We start from the raw sequence: 18,635 nt of genomic DNA on the forward strand, positions 1-18,635 counted from the left end.
CTGTCTTTTACCTTTGAGCCAGTTCTGTATCCAAATGGCGAGTTCTCCCTGTATTCTGTGAGACCTAACCTTGCTTACAGGGGGAACCTTGTCAAACACTTTACTGAAGTCCATCTCGATCACATTTACTGCCCTGCTCTCATCAATCCTCTTTGATACTTCTTCAAAAAACTCAATCAAGTTTGTGAGACATGATTTTCCACGCACAAAGCCATGTTGATTATCCCTAATCAGTCCTTGCCTTTCCAAATACATGTACATCCTGTCCCTCAGAATTCCCTCCAACAACTTGCCCACCACCGAGGTCAGGCTCACTGGTCTATAGTTCCCTGGCTTGTCCTTACCACCCTTCTAAACAGTGGCACCACGTTAGCCAACCTCCAGTCTTCCAGCACCTCACCTGTGACTATTGATGATACACATATCTCAGCAAGAGGCTCAGCAATCACTTCTCTAGCTTCCTACAGAGCTCTGGGGTATACCTGAGCAGATTCTGGGGATTTATCCACGTTTATGTGTTTCAAGACATTCAGCACTTCCTCCTCTGTAATATGGACACTTTGCAAGATGTCACCATCTATTTCCCGACAGTCTATATCTTCCATATCCTTTTCCACAGTAAATACTGATGCAAAATACTCATTTAGTATCTCCCCCATTTTCTGCGGCTCCCCTAAATGGACTATTTCTAGTCACAACAGCCGGAATGCTGTAAGGATCTGAATGATGTGGGACATGGCAAGCAATATGGTGGAATTACATGAGAAGTTTAGCAAGGCATATCACAATATTGGGAACAACTCAGTGTAAATTTTAACCAATTCCTGGGTATTAACATGAGATTCATGCAATGGAACGGTGAGTTGCCTGTTAAGGACATTATTGCTTCTTAACAATATTATTAATTGTGAGTTTCCAATAATCCGCAGCTTTCCAAGGTACCACCAGTCACCCAAAAACCAGATGCCAACTACTGAGAGCGGGTAGCTAGTGACTTCAGCTGGCCATTTGCTTCAAAGAACTTCCATATCGGACACAGGGCACTAACATCTCAGGGCATGTTCCATGGGCACCAGTTAAATGCAGTCCACTTCCATGGATATTTGCATCTAACATGTGCCAGCATCTAAGAAACTTGATGTCATATTTCTAATAATATGCTTCTGTTCTTATGTGCACACATTGGGCTGCATCGGCAACTATAATTGTAAGAAACAGCAAGGACACTATGTGCTCAGAAACATGCACCAAAGTCTTCAACTGGGCCAGCTGTATCTCTAGGCTATTCACTTGCTCTATTTGGGCTGACATTATTTGGATGCTCAAGGCATCCCTACCTTACATTGTCTTGCCTGTGTTGCACATTGTCCCTTAGCCAGAGATATCAGCAACACTATGTTTTTTTATTGCCGTGCCATTTAGCACAGGCATAAAGCCAGAAAGTTTTGTCACGGTTAGCAGCAGTTCTTTGTCAAGCCAGGTAGATAGCCATTGGTCAGGGGTTCTCACCACACTAAGTATAGGGCAGTCTCACATACCAGTCAAGGGGTTTGGATAAAACAAAAATACTGCTGCTGAAAATATGTCTATGAAAACAGTAAATACTGCAGAAACTCAGCATCTCTGGCAACAATTGTGGACAGAGAAACAAAGTTAATATTTCAAGCACTGTATGGCTCTTTTTTCAGAACTGGACACATCAGTCTGTCACTCAGAGCAGTCAGAGTCAGGATCCTCTCCTCATAAGTGGGGAGGAACTGAATGCTAGGCAGGACATCGCGCATCTTGACTATATGCCCTATTATGGGCCCTTTTCCTTTTAGAATGAGAGACAGAGATGTATAAGGGGACATGAAAGTGGGGGAATGGCTTTTGGTGCGGTGGGGAACTGTCACAAGTGAGTGAGTAATCTGCACAAAGGGCATGCAAAGTTAGCACTTTCAGGGGTTGGATGGAAGGCAGTGCATGGGAAGATGTTGGAGGCAATAGTGAGAGTGTAGAGTATAAGCCTTGGTGGGAGATGGTTGTAATTGCAGAGATCAAGTGAGTGTAAGGTTATTGGAGAGAAGATAGTGTCACTTAAGATCCTTGTGTATCCCTTGTTTACTGTCCTGTTTACATTTGCTGTGGAATACAGGTCATTTTCATACCAAGGAACACAGACCTGATATTCCGACTTCCAAGCCAAAACAATCTCCCTTTTCTTTCTTTGTTTGTCATTATTCTGATGTGAGATTCCCACTTGTTTCAAGAAGACCACTATCATTCAAGTGCCAAAGAAAATCAGGCAACATGCCTAAATGACTATTGCTTGGTGTCTCGAACATCCATCATTATAAAGTGCTTGAAGAAGTTAATAATGACACACATAAACTCAAGTCTCCCAGATTGCTTTGATCCACCTCAATTCGCCTACCATCAGAATAGGTCCACTGCAGATGCCATTTCCCTGGCATTACACTCATCCCCGGTACATCTGGGGATGATGCCTACATCAGACTCCTATTTATTGACTTTAGCTCTGCCTTCAACACAAACTAATCATCTCCAAACTCCGAGACCTAGGTCTCTACTCCCTTATCTACAACTCGATCGTTGACTTCCTGATGTGCAGGCCGCAATCGATGAAGATAAGTGACAACACCTCCAGGAAAATCTTCAACACAGGTGCCCAACAAGGCTGTGTATTCAACCCCTTATTATATCCTTATACGCTCATTACTATGTGGCCAAATTCTGCTCTAACTCCATTTCCAAATTTGCTGATGGCACCACCTTTATGGGTCAGATCTCAAACAAAGCTGAGACAGAGTACAGGAAAGACATAGAGAGCTCAGTAACACGGTGTAAAGGTAACATTCTCTCCCTCAAGGCCAGCAAAACCACTTCAGGAAGTGGTGTGGTGAATATGTCCCTCTCTGTATCAATGGTGCTGAGGGGGAGATGGTTGACAGCTTCAAGTTCTTAGGAATCACTAACCATGTGTCCTGGTCCATTCATGTTAACACCGTAATCAAGAAAACACACCAAGCCTCTATTTCTTCAGAAGGCTCAGGAAAATCAGTCTGTCTATCAATTTTTATTGGTACATTGGAAAACATCCTATCCAATGCATCACAGCTTAGTATGGCAAACTGCTCTTCCCAAGACAGCAAGCAATTGCAGAGAGTTGAGAACGCAGCCCAGTCAATCACGAAAACCGGCCTTCCTTCTATTGACTCTGGCTACACTCCCCACTGCATTGGGAAAGCAGCCAACATAATCAAAGACCCCTCTCATTCTGGTTATATTCTCTTGCACCCTCTTCCATCAGGAAGAAGATTCAAAAGTTTGAAAACACGTATCAACAGGTCCAAGAACACCTTCTTCTCTACTGATTTCAGACTTTTGAACAGACCCTTCATGTATTAGACTTGATATTTCTCTGTGCCTTCTCTGTAACTACAACACTGTATTCTGCATTCTGTTCTATTACCTCGATGTATTTATGTAAGGTATGATTTGTCTGGTTAGCACACAAAACAATACTTTTCACTGTATCTTAGTACGTGTGATTATAATAAATCAATCAAATCAAATCAAAATACAGTTTTGGTATGGAATTAAGAATCTGAATCATCTATAAATCCTCAAAGGTTAATATGCAGAGGTTACAGGGCTCTTGCTGCTGCCCTATCCATGCTTTATATTTTCTGCTTTGTCAACACATATTGCAGAAGCTCAACAACTTTGATCCTTGCTTTTTGCAGGACATTCTTTGTATCTCATATAAGGACATAATCACAAATACAGTCCTTTTGGAGGCACAGTTGCTATTGCTGGCTTGAGCATGTTCACAGAAAGTAAGATAGTTACATATCTAAGGAGTTTCTGTTTGGCGAAGTACCCAGTGCTAGCCTGAGTTGGATGACCAGTATGTCACCCAAGCTTTGCTTCAAAGATGTTTACTCGGATGTCATGAAGGTCCTAAACTTTGAATATTAGAACCAGGAGAAACTATCTGTCAAGTGGGTAGTGGGAAGCAGGAACTCACTGCCTGTAAGTGTGGTGGAGGTAAAAATCCTCATAATGTTAAAAAAGCATTTAGATGTGTACATGCCGTACTAAGGTATACAAGGCTATGTGCCAAGTGCTGGAAAATGGGATTAGAATGATGATTAGTTGCTTGAAAGTGGAGTTGCAGGTAGCTAGGATAGTGAAGAAGGCATTTAATATGCTTTCCTTTATTGGCCAGAGCATCAGGTATAGAAGTTGGGAGGTCATGTTACGACTATACTGGACATTGATTAGACTACTTTCGGAATATTGTGTGCAATTCTGGTATCCTTCCTATCGGAATGATTTTGTGAAATTTGAAAGGGTTCAGAAAAAATTTACAAGGGTGTTGCCAGGGTTGGAGGTTTTGTGTTACAGGGAGAGGCTTAATAGGTTTGGGCTGTTTTCCCTGGAGCATTGGAGGCTGATGGGTGACCTTGTAGATGTTTATAAAAAGGGGCATGGATAGGGTAAATAGACAAGGTCTTTTCCTTGCAGTGGGGGAATCCAGAACGAGAGGTTTAGGGCGAGAGGGGAAAGATATAAAAGGGACCTAAGAGGCAACTTCTTCACACAGGATGGTACGTGTATGGAATGAGCTGCCAGAGGAAGTGGTGGAGGCTGATACAATTACAACATTTTAAAGCATCTGGATGGGTATATGAATAGGGAGGATTTAGAGGGATATGGGCCAAGTGCTGGCAAATAGGACTAGATTAGTTTAGGATATCTGGTCAGCATGGGCGATTTTGATCGAAGGACCTGTTTCTACATTGTACATCTCTATGACTCTAGGTGATTGTTCTTGACTGGCGCAGATTCAATGGGCCAAAGGGCCTTTTTCTATGTTGTGGATCTCTATGACACTATAACAAAGTAAAATGCTACATTGCTGTGACTACTGTGTAGCACTACTATAATCAGTGGCTATTGCAAGTTGGCAACAGGCATCGACATCAAATACAACAACCCACAAAAGCATATGATAACCAATTCAGGTGCGAGACTTGTGAGAAACATGATTTCTTGAATTGGTCACTTTATTCAGTTACATAAGCACTCCAATTGGAACTCCATCCCCAACTGACTTGATTTGCTACATGTAGGTGAAAGGATGGCCACTGGAGGCTAGCAATTTTCCAGTCTGAAAGTTGCAAACTGAATATTATGATTAATACATCTGCTATTTTGTCAATTCGTTTTAATCCATTTTGTCAATCCATTTTAACGTGTTGAAAAGTCTATTTTAGTCTTGACCATAATGTATTAGAGAATATCTTACTGCAAGGATGTGTCAAGGGATTTGGAAGTAGGGGAGAGATGTACACATCTATTTTAAAAAATGAAAATTACAACTCAACTATATTTAGATAAACTATTTTGTTGACAGTTTGTGTTTGACTCCTTCTTGTCATTTGTCCTTAGCAGATTCTCATTAGTTTATTTATTTTGCTTTCCTTGCAATTGCCCAGGCCTGTTTGGTTTTGATGTGTTACAATTTATTGTATAAAAAATTTTAGTTGCAAAACATTTTGCACAAGTAATACACAAGTACTTGTAATACTTGTGTATTACTGAAGAGTGGATGATGGATTAAATGCATATAGATTGAGGTAAAAGATTTTATTCAAAAGTAAAAATATATTAACACCAATAGGTAAACGGTAAAATTAGAAGATAGCTTCCTTCACTAATTTTGATCCTTCCTCCACAGATTATCAACTCCCAATAGTTTTAGTTCCACATTCACCTATTTTACCTAAATAGGTATTATTCATATGTCAACTTCCGCAGAGAATGCTAGTAATGTAGTCAACCAGGACATTCTAGTTGATGTGACTTGTTATGTCCAAATGTACATACATTCAGAGAGGGTTACAGGACAGCATTACAAGCAGAAACTTAATAACATGCCCTCCTTAATGTTAGAGCATTGAAGCCAAATTTGACACCCTCACATACCAGATAGCATTAGCTAGTTTAACAGAGCGTGTCTTGAACATGTAACCTTTCGGTCCAGGTTACTAAGATTATGGCTCAGCAATGAGCTGAATTGTATAGCATGGAAAGCATTTTTAAAACATATTTTCATTTAAGGTATTAAACTGCTTAAACTGTTTTTTTTCCACAGACTGAATAAACATTTTAATTTCAAGAAGAATTTTGATCAACCCCTTTTATTAAGTAGCAACTTAATTTTGAGGTATATAATTGTATTGTTTTAAATTTGTTCAAGAAAGACATCTCTGTCTACCAAGCATACATTACCCACTACTAATAAAAAAAATCAAGAAAACAGCAGATGTTGTAGGTCAGAAACAAAAACAGAAGTTGCTAGAAAAGCTCAGTAGGTCTGGCAGCATCTGTGGAGTGAAATCAGTGTTAATGTTTCGAGTTGAGTGACCTTTCCTCAGAACTGATGGTAGCTAGGAAAATGTTGGTTCAAATGCAAAAGCTAAGGTAAACGTCCTCTGTGGTAAATTTATATTTTCTTAGATAACCAAAATAGCACACAGTAATCCATGTGAGGATTACCCAGCTACAGCAAGACATCCTTGCTACTGTACTCAAAGCCTCTTACAATGAAAGTCAATACCCGAGAACTCTGTAGAAAGCTCAAGAAGTAATTGCTGGGCCTCTTGCTGAAATATTTGTATCATCGATATTCACAGGTGAGGTGCTGGAAAATTGGAGGTTGGCAACTATGGTGGCACTCTTTAAGAAGAGCAGTAAAGACAAGCCAGGAAACTATAGACCGGTGAGCCTGACCTCAGTGGTGGGCAAGTTGTTGGAGGGAATTCTGAGGGACAGGATGTAGATGTATTTGGAAAGGCAAGGACTGATTAGGGATAGTCAACATGGCTTGGTGCGAGGGAAATCATGTCTCACAAACTTGATTGAGTTTTTTGAAGAAATAACAAAGAAGATTGATGAGGGCAGAGCAATAGATATGAGCAGCATATGGACTTCAGTAAGGCGTTTGACAAGGTTCCCCATGGGAGACTGATTAGCAAGGTTAGATCTCATGGAATAAAGGGAGAACTAGCCATTTGGATACAGAACTGGCTCAAAGGTAGAAGACAGAGGGTGATGGTGGAGGGTTGTTTTTCAGACTGGAAGCCTGTGACCAGTGGAGTGCCACAAGGATCGGTGCTGGGTCCTCTACTTTTTGTCATTTACATAAGAGGTATAGTTAGTAAGAGGTATAGTTAGTAAGTTTGCAAATGACACCAAAATTGGAGGTGTAGTGGACAGCAAAGGGGGTTATCTCAGATTACAACAGGATATGGACCAGATGGGCAAATGGGCTGAGATGTGGCAGATGGAGTTTAATTCTGATAAATGCGACGTGCTGCATTTTGGGAAAGCAAATCTTAACAGGACTTACGCACTTAATGGTAAGGTCCTAGGGAGTGTTGCTGTACAAAGAGACCTTGGAGTGCAGGTTCATAGCTCCTTGAAAGTGGAGTCGCAGGTAGGTAGGATAGTGAAGAAGGCATTTGGTATGCTTTCTTTTATTGGTCAGAGTATTGAGTACAGGAGTTGGGAGGTCACGTTGCAGTTGTACAGGATATTGGTTAGGCCACTGATGGAATATTGCGTGCAATTCTGGTCTTCTTCCTATCGGAAAGATGTTGTGAAACTTGAAAGGGTTCCGAAAAAATTTACAAGAATGTTGCCAGGGTTGGAGGATTTGAGCTATAGGGAGAGGCTGAACAGGCTGGGCTGTTTTCCCTGGAACGCCGGAGGCTGAGGGGTGACCTTATAGAGGTTTACAAAATTATGAGGGGCATGGAAAGGATAAATAGACAAAGTCTTTTCCCTGGGATCAGGGAGTCTAGAACTAGAGGGCATGGGCTTAAGGTGAGAGGGGAAAGATATAAAAGAGACCTAAGGGGCAACTTTTTCACGCAGAGGGTGGTACATGTATGGAATGAGCTGCCAGAGGATGTGGCGGGGGCTGGTACAATTGCAACATTTAAGAGGCATTTGGATGGATATATGAATAGGAAGGGTTTGGAGGGATTTGGGCCGGGTCCTGGGAGGTGGGACTAGGTTGGGTTGGGATATCTGGTCGGCGTGGACAGGTTGGACCGAAGGGTCTGTTTCCATGCTGTACATCTCTATGACTCTATATCATTTGCCTTCCCAACTGCTTGTTATATGTGCGTGGCTGCTTTATGTAGTGGTGTACAAGCATACCCTGGATCATTTTGTACATGAACATTTCACAATCCATCAGAATTTAACTAATATTGTGCCATTCTGTGACTGAAGTGGATAACTTCACACATCCACAATGTGCTGCATTTATCACACACTTGTCCACTCACAAAACTTATTAAATCACCTTGAAGCCTCTTTCCTTAATGCTCACAGCTCCTCCAAATTTTGTGTTACCAAAAAAACTTGGATGTATTACATATAATTCTCTTATCCAAATCATTCATACAGATTGTGAATAGCTAACTCACCACACTAGCCACTACCTTCCAATCCAAAAAAAGACACATGTATCCCTACTCCTTCCTTTCTACTAAAAACTTCTCAAACCATGCTAGTTTATTACCCCCAGTCCCATGCGCATTTATCTTTCACACTAAACACTTATGTGGGAATGGATCAAGTTTTCTGAAAATTAAAATGCTCCACATTCACCCTCATCTATTCCACTAACTGGGTCCTCAGAATGGTCCAATGGGTGTGTCAAAAAATGATCTTCCTTTCATATATCCATGTTGACTTTGGCTAATCTCATTGATATTTTCTAAGTATTCTATAATCACATTTCTTAGAAAAGACTATTGGCTTCAGGTCGCCATTAATTTCTCAAGCACCACTTTTTTAAAAAAAATCTATTTTCCTCCAATTCCTCATTCCCAGTAAACCCTTGTTTTCCCTGGCATTTCTGGGTGTGTCTCCTGTGAAGACAGAACTAAATTAGTGGCTTAAATGCTCTGCAATTTGCTTCTTCTCTATTATCAATTCTCCCATTTCAGAACAGAGAACCTACATCTGTTTTCACTAAACGTTTTCTTTATATTACTAATAGAAACTCTTATATTCTCCATTTGTGTTCCTTGCACGTTTACTCTCACGTTCTATTTTCCTCTCTTCATCAATCTCTTGGTCTTTTGTTACTGAATTCTAAACTGCTCCCGCTCCTTAGCCTTGCAACTTTTTCCAGTAAGTTTATATGACTCTTCACTATCCTTCACTTTTTTTGTTCACCATGGTTGGGCCACTTTTCCTATTGCACTTTTGCATCAGAAAGGATTGTATACCTGTTGGAACATGTGCATTCATTACTTAAAATTAGCAACAGTCTGAGTTGAAGAAGGCATTTGGGTCCCTGGCAGAAGGGAGTTCCGGCAGCAGAGCAACTCTGGATTATCCCAAAAGGATAATTGTTGGGTATGTGTCTGTTGTTCCTCCTTTCTGTCAGTGTAGAGGGGACCTTCCTCATCTCTTTGAAGGGATGGAGTACCTGCAGTGAGATGCCTCAGACTCCTTTTGCTGAGCCTTTGAATGAACACCTCCTAGTTTCAGCAATGAAGTTAAGGGTTGAGTTCATATCTGGCAGACACTGATAGGCATTCTGCTGGACCTAGCTCTCTATGACAACCACCACTGGTCCATGGAGGCCAACCACATGCTTGCATGCCAGAGCCACAACATTAGGGAGTGTCCTCTGCCTCTCCCTGGAGTTTTCACATGATCTCTGGCACCTCTGTCAAATATTCTGCTACTTGCCTCTATGTCAGTATAAACCTATTAGATGCTGAGTCTAATGGCCATCTGTACAGGGTTCAGCCGGACCCTGCTATGTCAGATATTTTAGTTGTTTCTTTGACTTCTGGCTGCAGCTCCATGCTAGTGCTATATGCTCACCTGTACGTGTATCTGTGCCTGCTATGGATACGTGATTCACTAAGGTAAATACATCTGCATTGGAGGGTGGGGGGGGGGGGTGGAGAGGTGAGTGGAATGCTTTGACAGTGCCTCCTCCACGGTTCCTTGCTGTCCCTCATTAGAGATGCGCTCTGTGGGACTCAGAGAGTTCGACCAGTGCCTGGTCTTTTCCAAGAGAAAGTGAGGACTGTAGATGCTGGAGATCAAGGTCAAAAGGTGTGGTGCTGGAAAAGCACAGCAGATCAGGCAGCATCCAAGGAGCAGGAGAGGTGACATTTTAGGCAGGAGCCCATCATTACGAATGCCATTCCTGATGAAGGGCTTATGCCTGAAACGTCACCTCGCCTGCTCCTCGGAAGCGGTCTGACCTGTTGTACTTTACCAGTAATACACTTTTTGACCTTGGTCTTTTTCATTTGGCCAGAGATTGCAAGTGGTATCCAGAGGTTGCAGAGAAAAATATAAAGATTTGTTAGAGTCAATGAAGCACCACCCTCACCCAAGGCTTAATTAAGACCTTGGTGCTTGACAAGCAGCTGGCAGTAAGCACAGAGGATTTTTCACTAGATGTCTGCAGATATCCAATACTTTCTCCCCATATGAGTGCTCCCCTTGATCTCCTGCTTTCTCTGTAGGCTGCTCCTGAAATATTGTGAACACCCTGATGCTGGTGCTGCCATCACCATCAGCCCTTCCAACTGCATTGCCACATGCATGTACATTTCTTCCTGGTTGTGCATCTTTTGCTTTTGCAGAAGGGTAATGGCATCAAGAGACAATAGTATTGGTACATAAGTAGTTTGTCTGCTTTTTTGGAAACAGAGATGTAACTTCTCAAAGCTGAAGATGATGGGCAATCAATAAAGCTTTATATAATGCATGTACATTCAATATTCATGTGAGATGCTCATCCAGAAGCCAGCTTTTGTGGTGTCCTTATACCATGAAAGCTTTTGGTGAGAAGCTACATGATGTATAGGTATCTGTGCTTTGATGAAAGGTCAGGGAGCTGGTGGTGTGTGAGCTGCTGGGTGCTGTAGCTCCTTTTCTGTCTTAAGTGAGACCCTTGGCAGATGGGAGAGAAGCAGTAGCAATGCTATACGAGTAGTGTAAACATACATCATTGCAATGAAGTGACAGACATCGATTGCACATGAGATATGTGAGGGAGATGACTTGCAGCCAATCTTGAGTGCGATATTCCTGTGCTGTAGTAGATCGTTCACTCTCTTATTGCACTGTACCCAACCCCATCCCGGAGTATAACAGGCACTGACTACTGCAGCCACCTCCCTCCAGACTGCTTTGGTACCTCCCGGAAAGCATCCTCATGCCATCTCTTATAAGGAGCATCACCTGTAGTTCATGAACTCGCACCTACAGTATGGCTAGGGAGGTGTCACTGAACCATGGTGCTGCTTTTTACTGGCTCTGTGACATGGTGAACTGGTAGGTATAGGTGTTGAGCAAAAGTTGACTCCTGCATGTTGGACTGGAGTGTTGTCGGGTTGTGTTTTAGATATAGCAGCCAGAGGCTGCCCACGTTCCACTCCAGTTTGGCATCTTACTTGCACATCCGTATAGAATGAGCTAAAAAAAAACAAGAAAAACACTCATCCCACCCTTGAACAGAAATTCCTCTCATTTTGTAGGACTACCTCCACTCTTAACCTCAGAAATGAACAGTCTACCTATAGTTCCAACTATGATGGCACATGTCATAGTGGGGTACTTGCAAATGTTACTAGGTGTTACTACACATCTGCTGCCCTTGCCTGTCTCAGTGGTAGAGGTCACAGGCTTGCAAGATGCTGTTGAAGCAGCCTTGGTGAGTTGCAACAATGCACCTTCTAAATAGCACTCACTGCTGTCACTGTGCATTGGTAATTCAGGGAGTGAATGTTGAGGGTGGTGTACGGGGTGTCAATCAAGCAGACTGATCTCTCCTGGATGGTGATGGAAACTTCCTGAACCCTGTTGGAGCTGTACTCATTCAGACAAATGGAGAATATTCCCTTACACTTCTGACTTATTCCTTATGTCTTGCAGATAATGAACAGGCTTTGGGGCAATTAGGAAGGAGTTACATACATCAGAACGTCCAAGCTGCAAATGGAGTGAAAAAAATTACTCTCACAAAAATTCCAGTTATTTGTACTTAATTTTTAACCAATTTAGAAGAAATATGAAGTTTTTCTTTTCTCTCAGCTGATACTTTTTAACTCTATAGCCATCCACAGTTCAACCATAATATTAAAAAACAAAATCATTTCTCATGTCAGTCCAAGCTTACAAACATTTTCAATGGGGCAAGTAGGAATAAAAAGATTATTATTTGTAATTTAAACACTCCAAATATGTATAGGCAGAAAACCATTTTGGATATTGCTTTATTTTGCAGAAGCCCATGTAAAGATATCTAAGTTAAGTAAAAAAAAAATTTGCACTCAATTGCAAAATTCTTAATTTTACATTCCATGATGGTTAAAATATTTTATCTGCATCACTTTCTTGATTTCTTACTGTTAAAAGATGACTTTGCAACACGTGAAAGTAATTATACACAAGAAGAATAGAACACATTTGTCTGCAACCAGATTAACAACTGAGATAACCTACATGGAGATAGCCTATATGATTCCAATGAACATAGACAGGATATTAAGCTGACAACATTTTCATAGTAGTCAAGGAATTAAAACTGATTGCTAATGAAGAATCCAACTTTAAGTCCACAAAAAAATCCAACGAACAGTAAAAATTGCACAATATAAAAAATTAAGAGACCAATGTGGGTTAGATTACATATTTTTGCATCTCAGTCTGAATGCTTTTTCTGGAGGAAAATTAGTCACATTTTAAACAAATCATATTATTATCTTAAAATATTATAGGTATTTGGAAATACTAAAAAGATTAATTCTTATTTGTTGGGAAATTTGAAGCACAAAAAAACATGTGAGCATGACTTGGTGCTCCAAACCTTCAACTGGAATAATGATATGTTTTGGTGTTGATACTAGGTGAAAAAATATAAAAAGTTACCAGAAATCGTAGCACATGTAAAATCAAAGAAAGATGCAACCTTACACAATTCTTCAGAATAAGTGTAACACAATTGCAGTGTTTATAACAATGACTCTATCCAATCCATTGGCTTTTAAATACTAGAATTCCACTGATCTGTTCATTTTTAATACTGCAATTAGAAAATATAAAATTCCAGTTTACACAATGGTCCTCTTACAATAGGATTATTGGCTTCAAATTAACTTTCATTAGTACATATGCTGAAAACGATTATTAACTCGATATGCTTTGTAAACAACTGAACATATTTAACAAAAAATGTTATTGTTTTAGCCTTTACAAACATCCTTTTGATAATTACAATTTCACACAAACAACTGCTATCTTCAAATCATGTTAGGTTCATATGGCAGGCTCCTTCAGGGGTGGCATAGAGGCTCAGTGGTTAGCACTACTTCCTCACAGTGCCAGGGTCCCAGGATCGCTTCCAGTCTCAGGTGACTGTCTGTGTGGAGTTTGCACATTCACTCAGTATCTGTGTAGGTTTCCTCTGGGTGCTCCGGTTTCCTCCCACAGTCCAAAGATGTGCACGTTAGATGGCTTGGCCATACTAAACTGCCCACAGTGTCCAGGGACATGCAGACAAGCCATGGAAAATGCAGATTTACAGGGCTAGGGTGGGTCTGAATGGGATACTCTGTGCAGGATGGGACAATCTGCAGAGGGTTGGACTTGACAGACCGAATGACCTGCTTCTACACTGTAGGGAATTTTATGATTCATCTCACTGTGGAAATGTACAAGCATTAAAATCCATTTTTAGCAATAAAGTGTGAATTAAGATGCCTGAGGAAGTCTTCCTTAGCTTTGGTGCCTGCTGGGAAGACTTCCTGACAGAATTCACAGGTTTTGGAGTTTAGGTCCGGGTCAGAGTCTTTGGATGCTTGATGCAGTAATTCACCCTCTTTATTGTGGTATGGATACCACACAGGCTGCAGGAGAGAGTAGACATTTTTCATTAGTGAACGTGCTGTGTAAATGAAAAACACACCATATGTCTATAAAAGTCAGATTATAATGCAACAGCTTTAGCAGAATAATCAGCCCTTATGGCAGTCTAGAAAAAAATATATTCTGATCAACCTTTTATCTACCTCAGTACTGTATAGGAAATCAGCTCAAAATACCCATTTTGCAGCATTGTTTTTCTAAAACAATGACTCAACAACAATAAATGCACATAGTACGTCCAAAAGATAGCTTCTCAAATTGATTAAAGTTATTCCCTCATTAATCTGTGTTAAACAATGCTCAATAAGCAGAGTACTCTATTGACAGTAAAGCACTTTCTCACTTTTCATAACGTCCAGAGATTTTTGGAGAAAATTTTATACATTTCATGTACATGCCTACATTTTCATATTTTGCAATGGTTTCAGTATTTAAGAAAGCTATAGATTGTACAAATTTTAACATAGTTAGTATGCACACATTTTCCTTTATATTACACATTGCTGGGAACAATATAGAAAAAATGTTCTAATCATGTAATAAATTAGGTATATTGATCTGAACTATTCTTCGATCCTGTTACTTAGCAGAGTGCATGAATTGTAACTGCATAGCTGGGTCAGCATCAATGCATATTAATATCCTAATTTTAAGTGTAATAGCACCACTTCCTGTTGTTAATAAACATTTTGCTTGATGTATGTAACTAGCAGTTGGTGTAAATTGCACATTAAGTCTGCTTAGGTGCAGACAGAACATTTATCTAAATCTACTGAAACATATGTATTTGCTAAATACTGTACTTGACAGAATATAAAACGCAGATTGCAACTGCTCCCAGGAGGGTGCAATTTATAAGAGTTTTTTGTATCGCAAACTAATAAATGTTCACTGACTTAAGCTGTCTTTGTACCTTATCTTTGGCATTGGTGCTAGACCAACATTTTGTGCACACAGTGCCAAAACAGGAGAAAGCTGCCAGTGCAGGCTGCTACTGGAGGAAATGCCAGCGCTTTGTTTCATTTTATACCAGTGGCGGTTTCATAATTTCTCATCATAATGACATTTTAAAAAAAACTTCCCTATAATATTTCAAACTAATTCTGGGTATACTGGTCCTTTTCTTTTGAAACTAACCAAGAAGAACTGATTGGAAGTTATAAACTCTCTTAAGTAGAATGCCAAAAAGCAGCACTCCATACATCTACTTAAGAGGTACAGGTGGGCAATGCAATATTGTCTGTAATCACATTCAATTAAAGTCAGTATAACACTCCAAAATTACACATGGTCTGGTTTAAAGACAATCTTGCAGCAAGTATAACATCAAATAGTTTTTCCATTGTGGCTTTGTTATCTACTCTGAAAAAGCAAAATCTACATCTATATTTAAGCCCCAATACAACAGTTCAAATGAATAAGTCTAGGAACGGCATGATTGACCACGAAACCCTGTTATCCAGCGACTTCTGCAGGAAATTCACATATGTCAATGCATTGGCTCTTGTAATCGAACAATATTCTAACACTTGCTTTAAAACTAACTTGCAAACAATGGCCATTTGGTGAGGCACTGGAGGATTCCTAAGAACTGTGTTCCTGTAGGTGTTTAGTGTTTTCAGGAAAAAGACAAGATAATCGGTAAGTTAAATAAATATCTTTGTCAATTCTTTTGTAAGTTATATCAACTCAGTGGAACTAAAATATTAAACATTATCAGGCCAAAAGAATTGGCATAAGCAAATGTGTACATCTTTAATAATCATTAATGTAATTATTTAAAATTTTGAAGAATGCGAATAAGTCAAAAAATAGCCTGAATGTTGCACTTTTGCCGACAGTTCCAGTTCACCCTACATGATCACGTCCAACAGCTTACTGTAATATGACGACCTTCTTTTATATCTAAACAACATAAGCATTTTGCTAAAATGGGTTTTCTGTTTTCCTTAATGCACAACAATGGGTAGAGAACTTTGAAACAGATAGCTCAGATGATACATTTGCAAACTCAAAGCATAAAAAACAGAAAGCGAAATTTGATGGTGGTTACATACTAGGAGAAAGTGAAGACTGCAGAAGCTGGAGATCAGAGTTGAGAGTGGGGTGCTGGAAAAGCACAGCAGGTCAGGTGGCATTCGAGGAGCAGGAGAATCGATGTTTTGGACATCGTGGTTCATTAGAAATCCTGATGAAGGGCTTATGCCCAAAATGTCGATTCTCCTGCTCCTCAGATGCTGCCTGACTTGTGTTTTCTCAGCAACACACTCTCAACACTGATGGGTAAGTATATCTACTTCATGTAATTTTATTAATCGTTGTGAAACCAAAGACACCTAAACAAATCACAATGTTATGAAAAACCGCATATTTTTATTGATGCCTGAAATTGTTGAGAATGTAACTTTTATCAGTGATCCTTATACTCCCCTTTCTATGCAACTTAGCAGCAATTCATGTTTTATATTTTTAAATAACATGTTTCTTCATAACATGTAATTACATACCAGCTGCTTCATTTGCTTCTGTACAGTTTTGCACTGTACAAAGCAGGGTGCCATCTACTGAAAATAGATACTCAGATAACTAGTAAAAGAACAATCCAATGAGATAATAGAAAAAGGCATTAGTAACAAGTAATGTGATAGAGTGTGTGTGTTTCACAGCTCCACAGGGCTTCTAAGTAATAGAGGAAATAGTGTAATTTGTTTTTGCTAAATCTCTTACAACAGCATCGGTGATAAACATGATGCAAAAGAATTAATATACTGTACTGTCTATATAGCAAACAACAGACTTTGGGCTCGAGCATTTGAGAAACCTGATGGACAACACATTTTTATCTCAATGAAAATGCAAGACTTTCTTTAAAAGTTCTGTTTGTTATTACATGCATATTTATTATGAAACATTATGGCCTGGAATTCACTCTAAAGGGAATAATAGTCTTGAACATCCTAAATTACACTGCTGTGCTCACCAATCCTCCACGTTTTAAATTTGCAACACAGTTTGTTGGAACAATAGATTACATTCAATATGCTTTTGGCAAATTGGGAACAGTGCAGTTAATGCCCAAAGTACTGCGACTCAGTTCCAGATGTGTTTAAAGTAGATGTGTAAAAGTTGAGCTGATGGGCAGAAACAAGAATATTGTTTGCAACTGTGATCTGTCAATCTCACAACACAAAAATCCCAGTCCAGTACTGGCAGAGCAGAAATGCCTCCAATTAAAAATTTAGGGGCCAGAAGCCAATATCTTTGGTTCCCTGCTGCAAATTCAGTTTCCCAAGTGGTAGAGATCGCAGGTTTGGGAGGTCCTTTTGAAGCAGTTTTGGCAAGTTATTGCAATGTATCCTGCCAACAGTATACACAGCAACCATTGTTGAGGGAGTGGTGTGCAGACAATGAAGAATGTGAAATCATGAAGACCGTATGTCCCAGATGGTATCATGCTTGAGTATTCTTGCAGTTGTACCCACTCAAGCAAGTGGAGTGTATTTCATCACACTCTCTTGACTTAGAGTCATAGAGCATGGAAACAGATCCTTCAATCCAACTATTCCACACCAACCAGGTCGGCCCACATCTCTCCAAACCTTTCCTATTCATTAACTTATCTAAATATCTTTTAAACACTGTAACTGTACCTGCATCCACCTATTTCTCGGTTTAGTTTATTCCATACACAAATCTGTGTAAAAATTTTGCCTCTCATGCCCTTTTTAATTCTTTGTCCTCTCAACTTAAAAATATGCCCCTTTTGTTTCGAACTTTCCCATGTAGGGAAAAGACCCTGGTCATTCACTTTATCTGTGCCCCTCATGATTCTTTCTGTCAGAGTGGCACTGAAGGCTAGGAGGTGAGCCACTTGCACAGATTACCCACCCTCTGATTTGTGCTAGTAGCCAGAGTATTTGTGTGGCTAATCCAATTGAGTTTCTGGTCAATGTTGAACTCAGGAAGTTACACCTTTGTGCTCACCAATGCTCCAAGTTGATGTTGAGGTTGAGGTTTTCAGATAAAGTAAAACTGTTCGAAGTTACAGTGGTGAGGGATGGAGTTATGATCCCTTGTTGGAGATGGTCATCGACCAGAATTGGTGTAGCGTAGCTGCTTCCTGCTACTTATCAATCCAAACCTAAGGTGTTATGAAGTGTTGCTGCACATGAGCAACAACTGCTTCATTTTTTGAGAAACCATATGCGTTTACTCCCCCTGGATCTTACAAAGGCAGAGGAAATTAATATTTGGCAGGTCAATAACCTTCAACAACGAAGGAGAACTATTACTACCCTCTTATACCTAAGGTCACTGCACACTAAGACTATGAAGAGAAATGAAGAAAGTCAGTGTTCTACATCCTTTACAAACAACATCCAAGCTCACCATGGAAGACGATCAGAATATTGTTATAAATGGAAAACTGGGAGAAAAACATTTATATCTCATCTCATCAGAGATATAAAAGGGCTAGATAGCAGCAAGAGTCCGAATCCATTAGTCCACCTTCTTATTCAAGATGATGAAAAGTGCACATTAGATCCTGAACTAAACCACTAACATCATCCATGTAAACAAGCATCATGATTTCATGAGAAAAGCTTGAATTAACTACAAAAGCAAAATACTGTAGAAACTGAATC

The 18,635-nt window shown here is 40.0% G+C and overlaps 1 protein-coding gene across 4 annotated transcripts in view; it reads right to left on the bottom strand.

Moving 5' to 3' along the window:
- Positions 1 to 12,453: 12,453 nt before the first annotated feature.
- Positions 12,454 to 18,635, bottom strand: part of LOC132817445 (TRAF family member-associated NF-kappa-B activator-like) — a 94,913-nt gene continuing 88,731 nt past the window's right edge. For all 4 annotated transcript variants that reach the window (XM_060827890.1, XM_060827889.1, XM_060827888.1 and 1 more), the window contains one exon: positions 12,454 to 13,970. In XM_060827890.1, coding sequence (XP_060683873.1) covers positions 13,785 to 13,970 — 186 coding nt within the window. In that variant the 3' untranslated portion in view covers positions 12,454 to 13,784. The remainder of the gene's footprint in view (positions 13,971 to 18,635) is intronic.

This window comes from Hemiscyllium ocellatum, chromosome 7 (genome assembly GCF_020745735.1).
Source record: "Hemiscyllium ocellatum isolate sHemOce1 chromosome 7, sHemOce1.pat.X.cur, whole genome shotgun sequence".
Lineage (NCBI taxonomy): Eukaryota > Metazoa > Chordata > Chondrichthyes > Orectolobiformes > Hemiscylliidae > Hemiscyllium > Hemiscyllium ocellatum.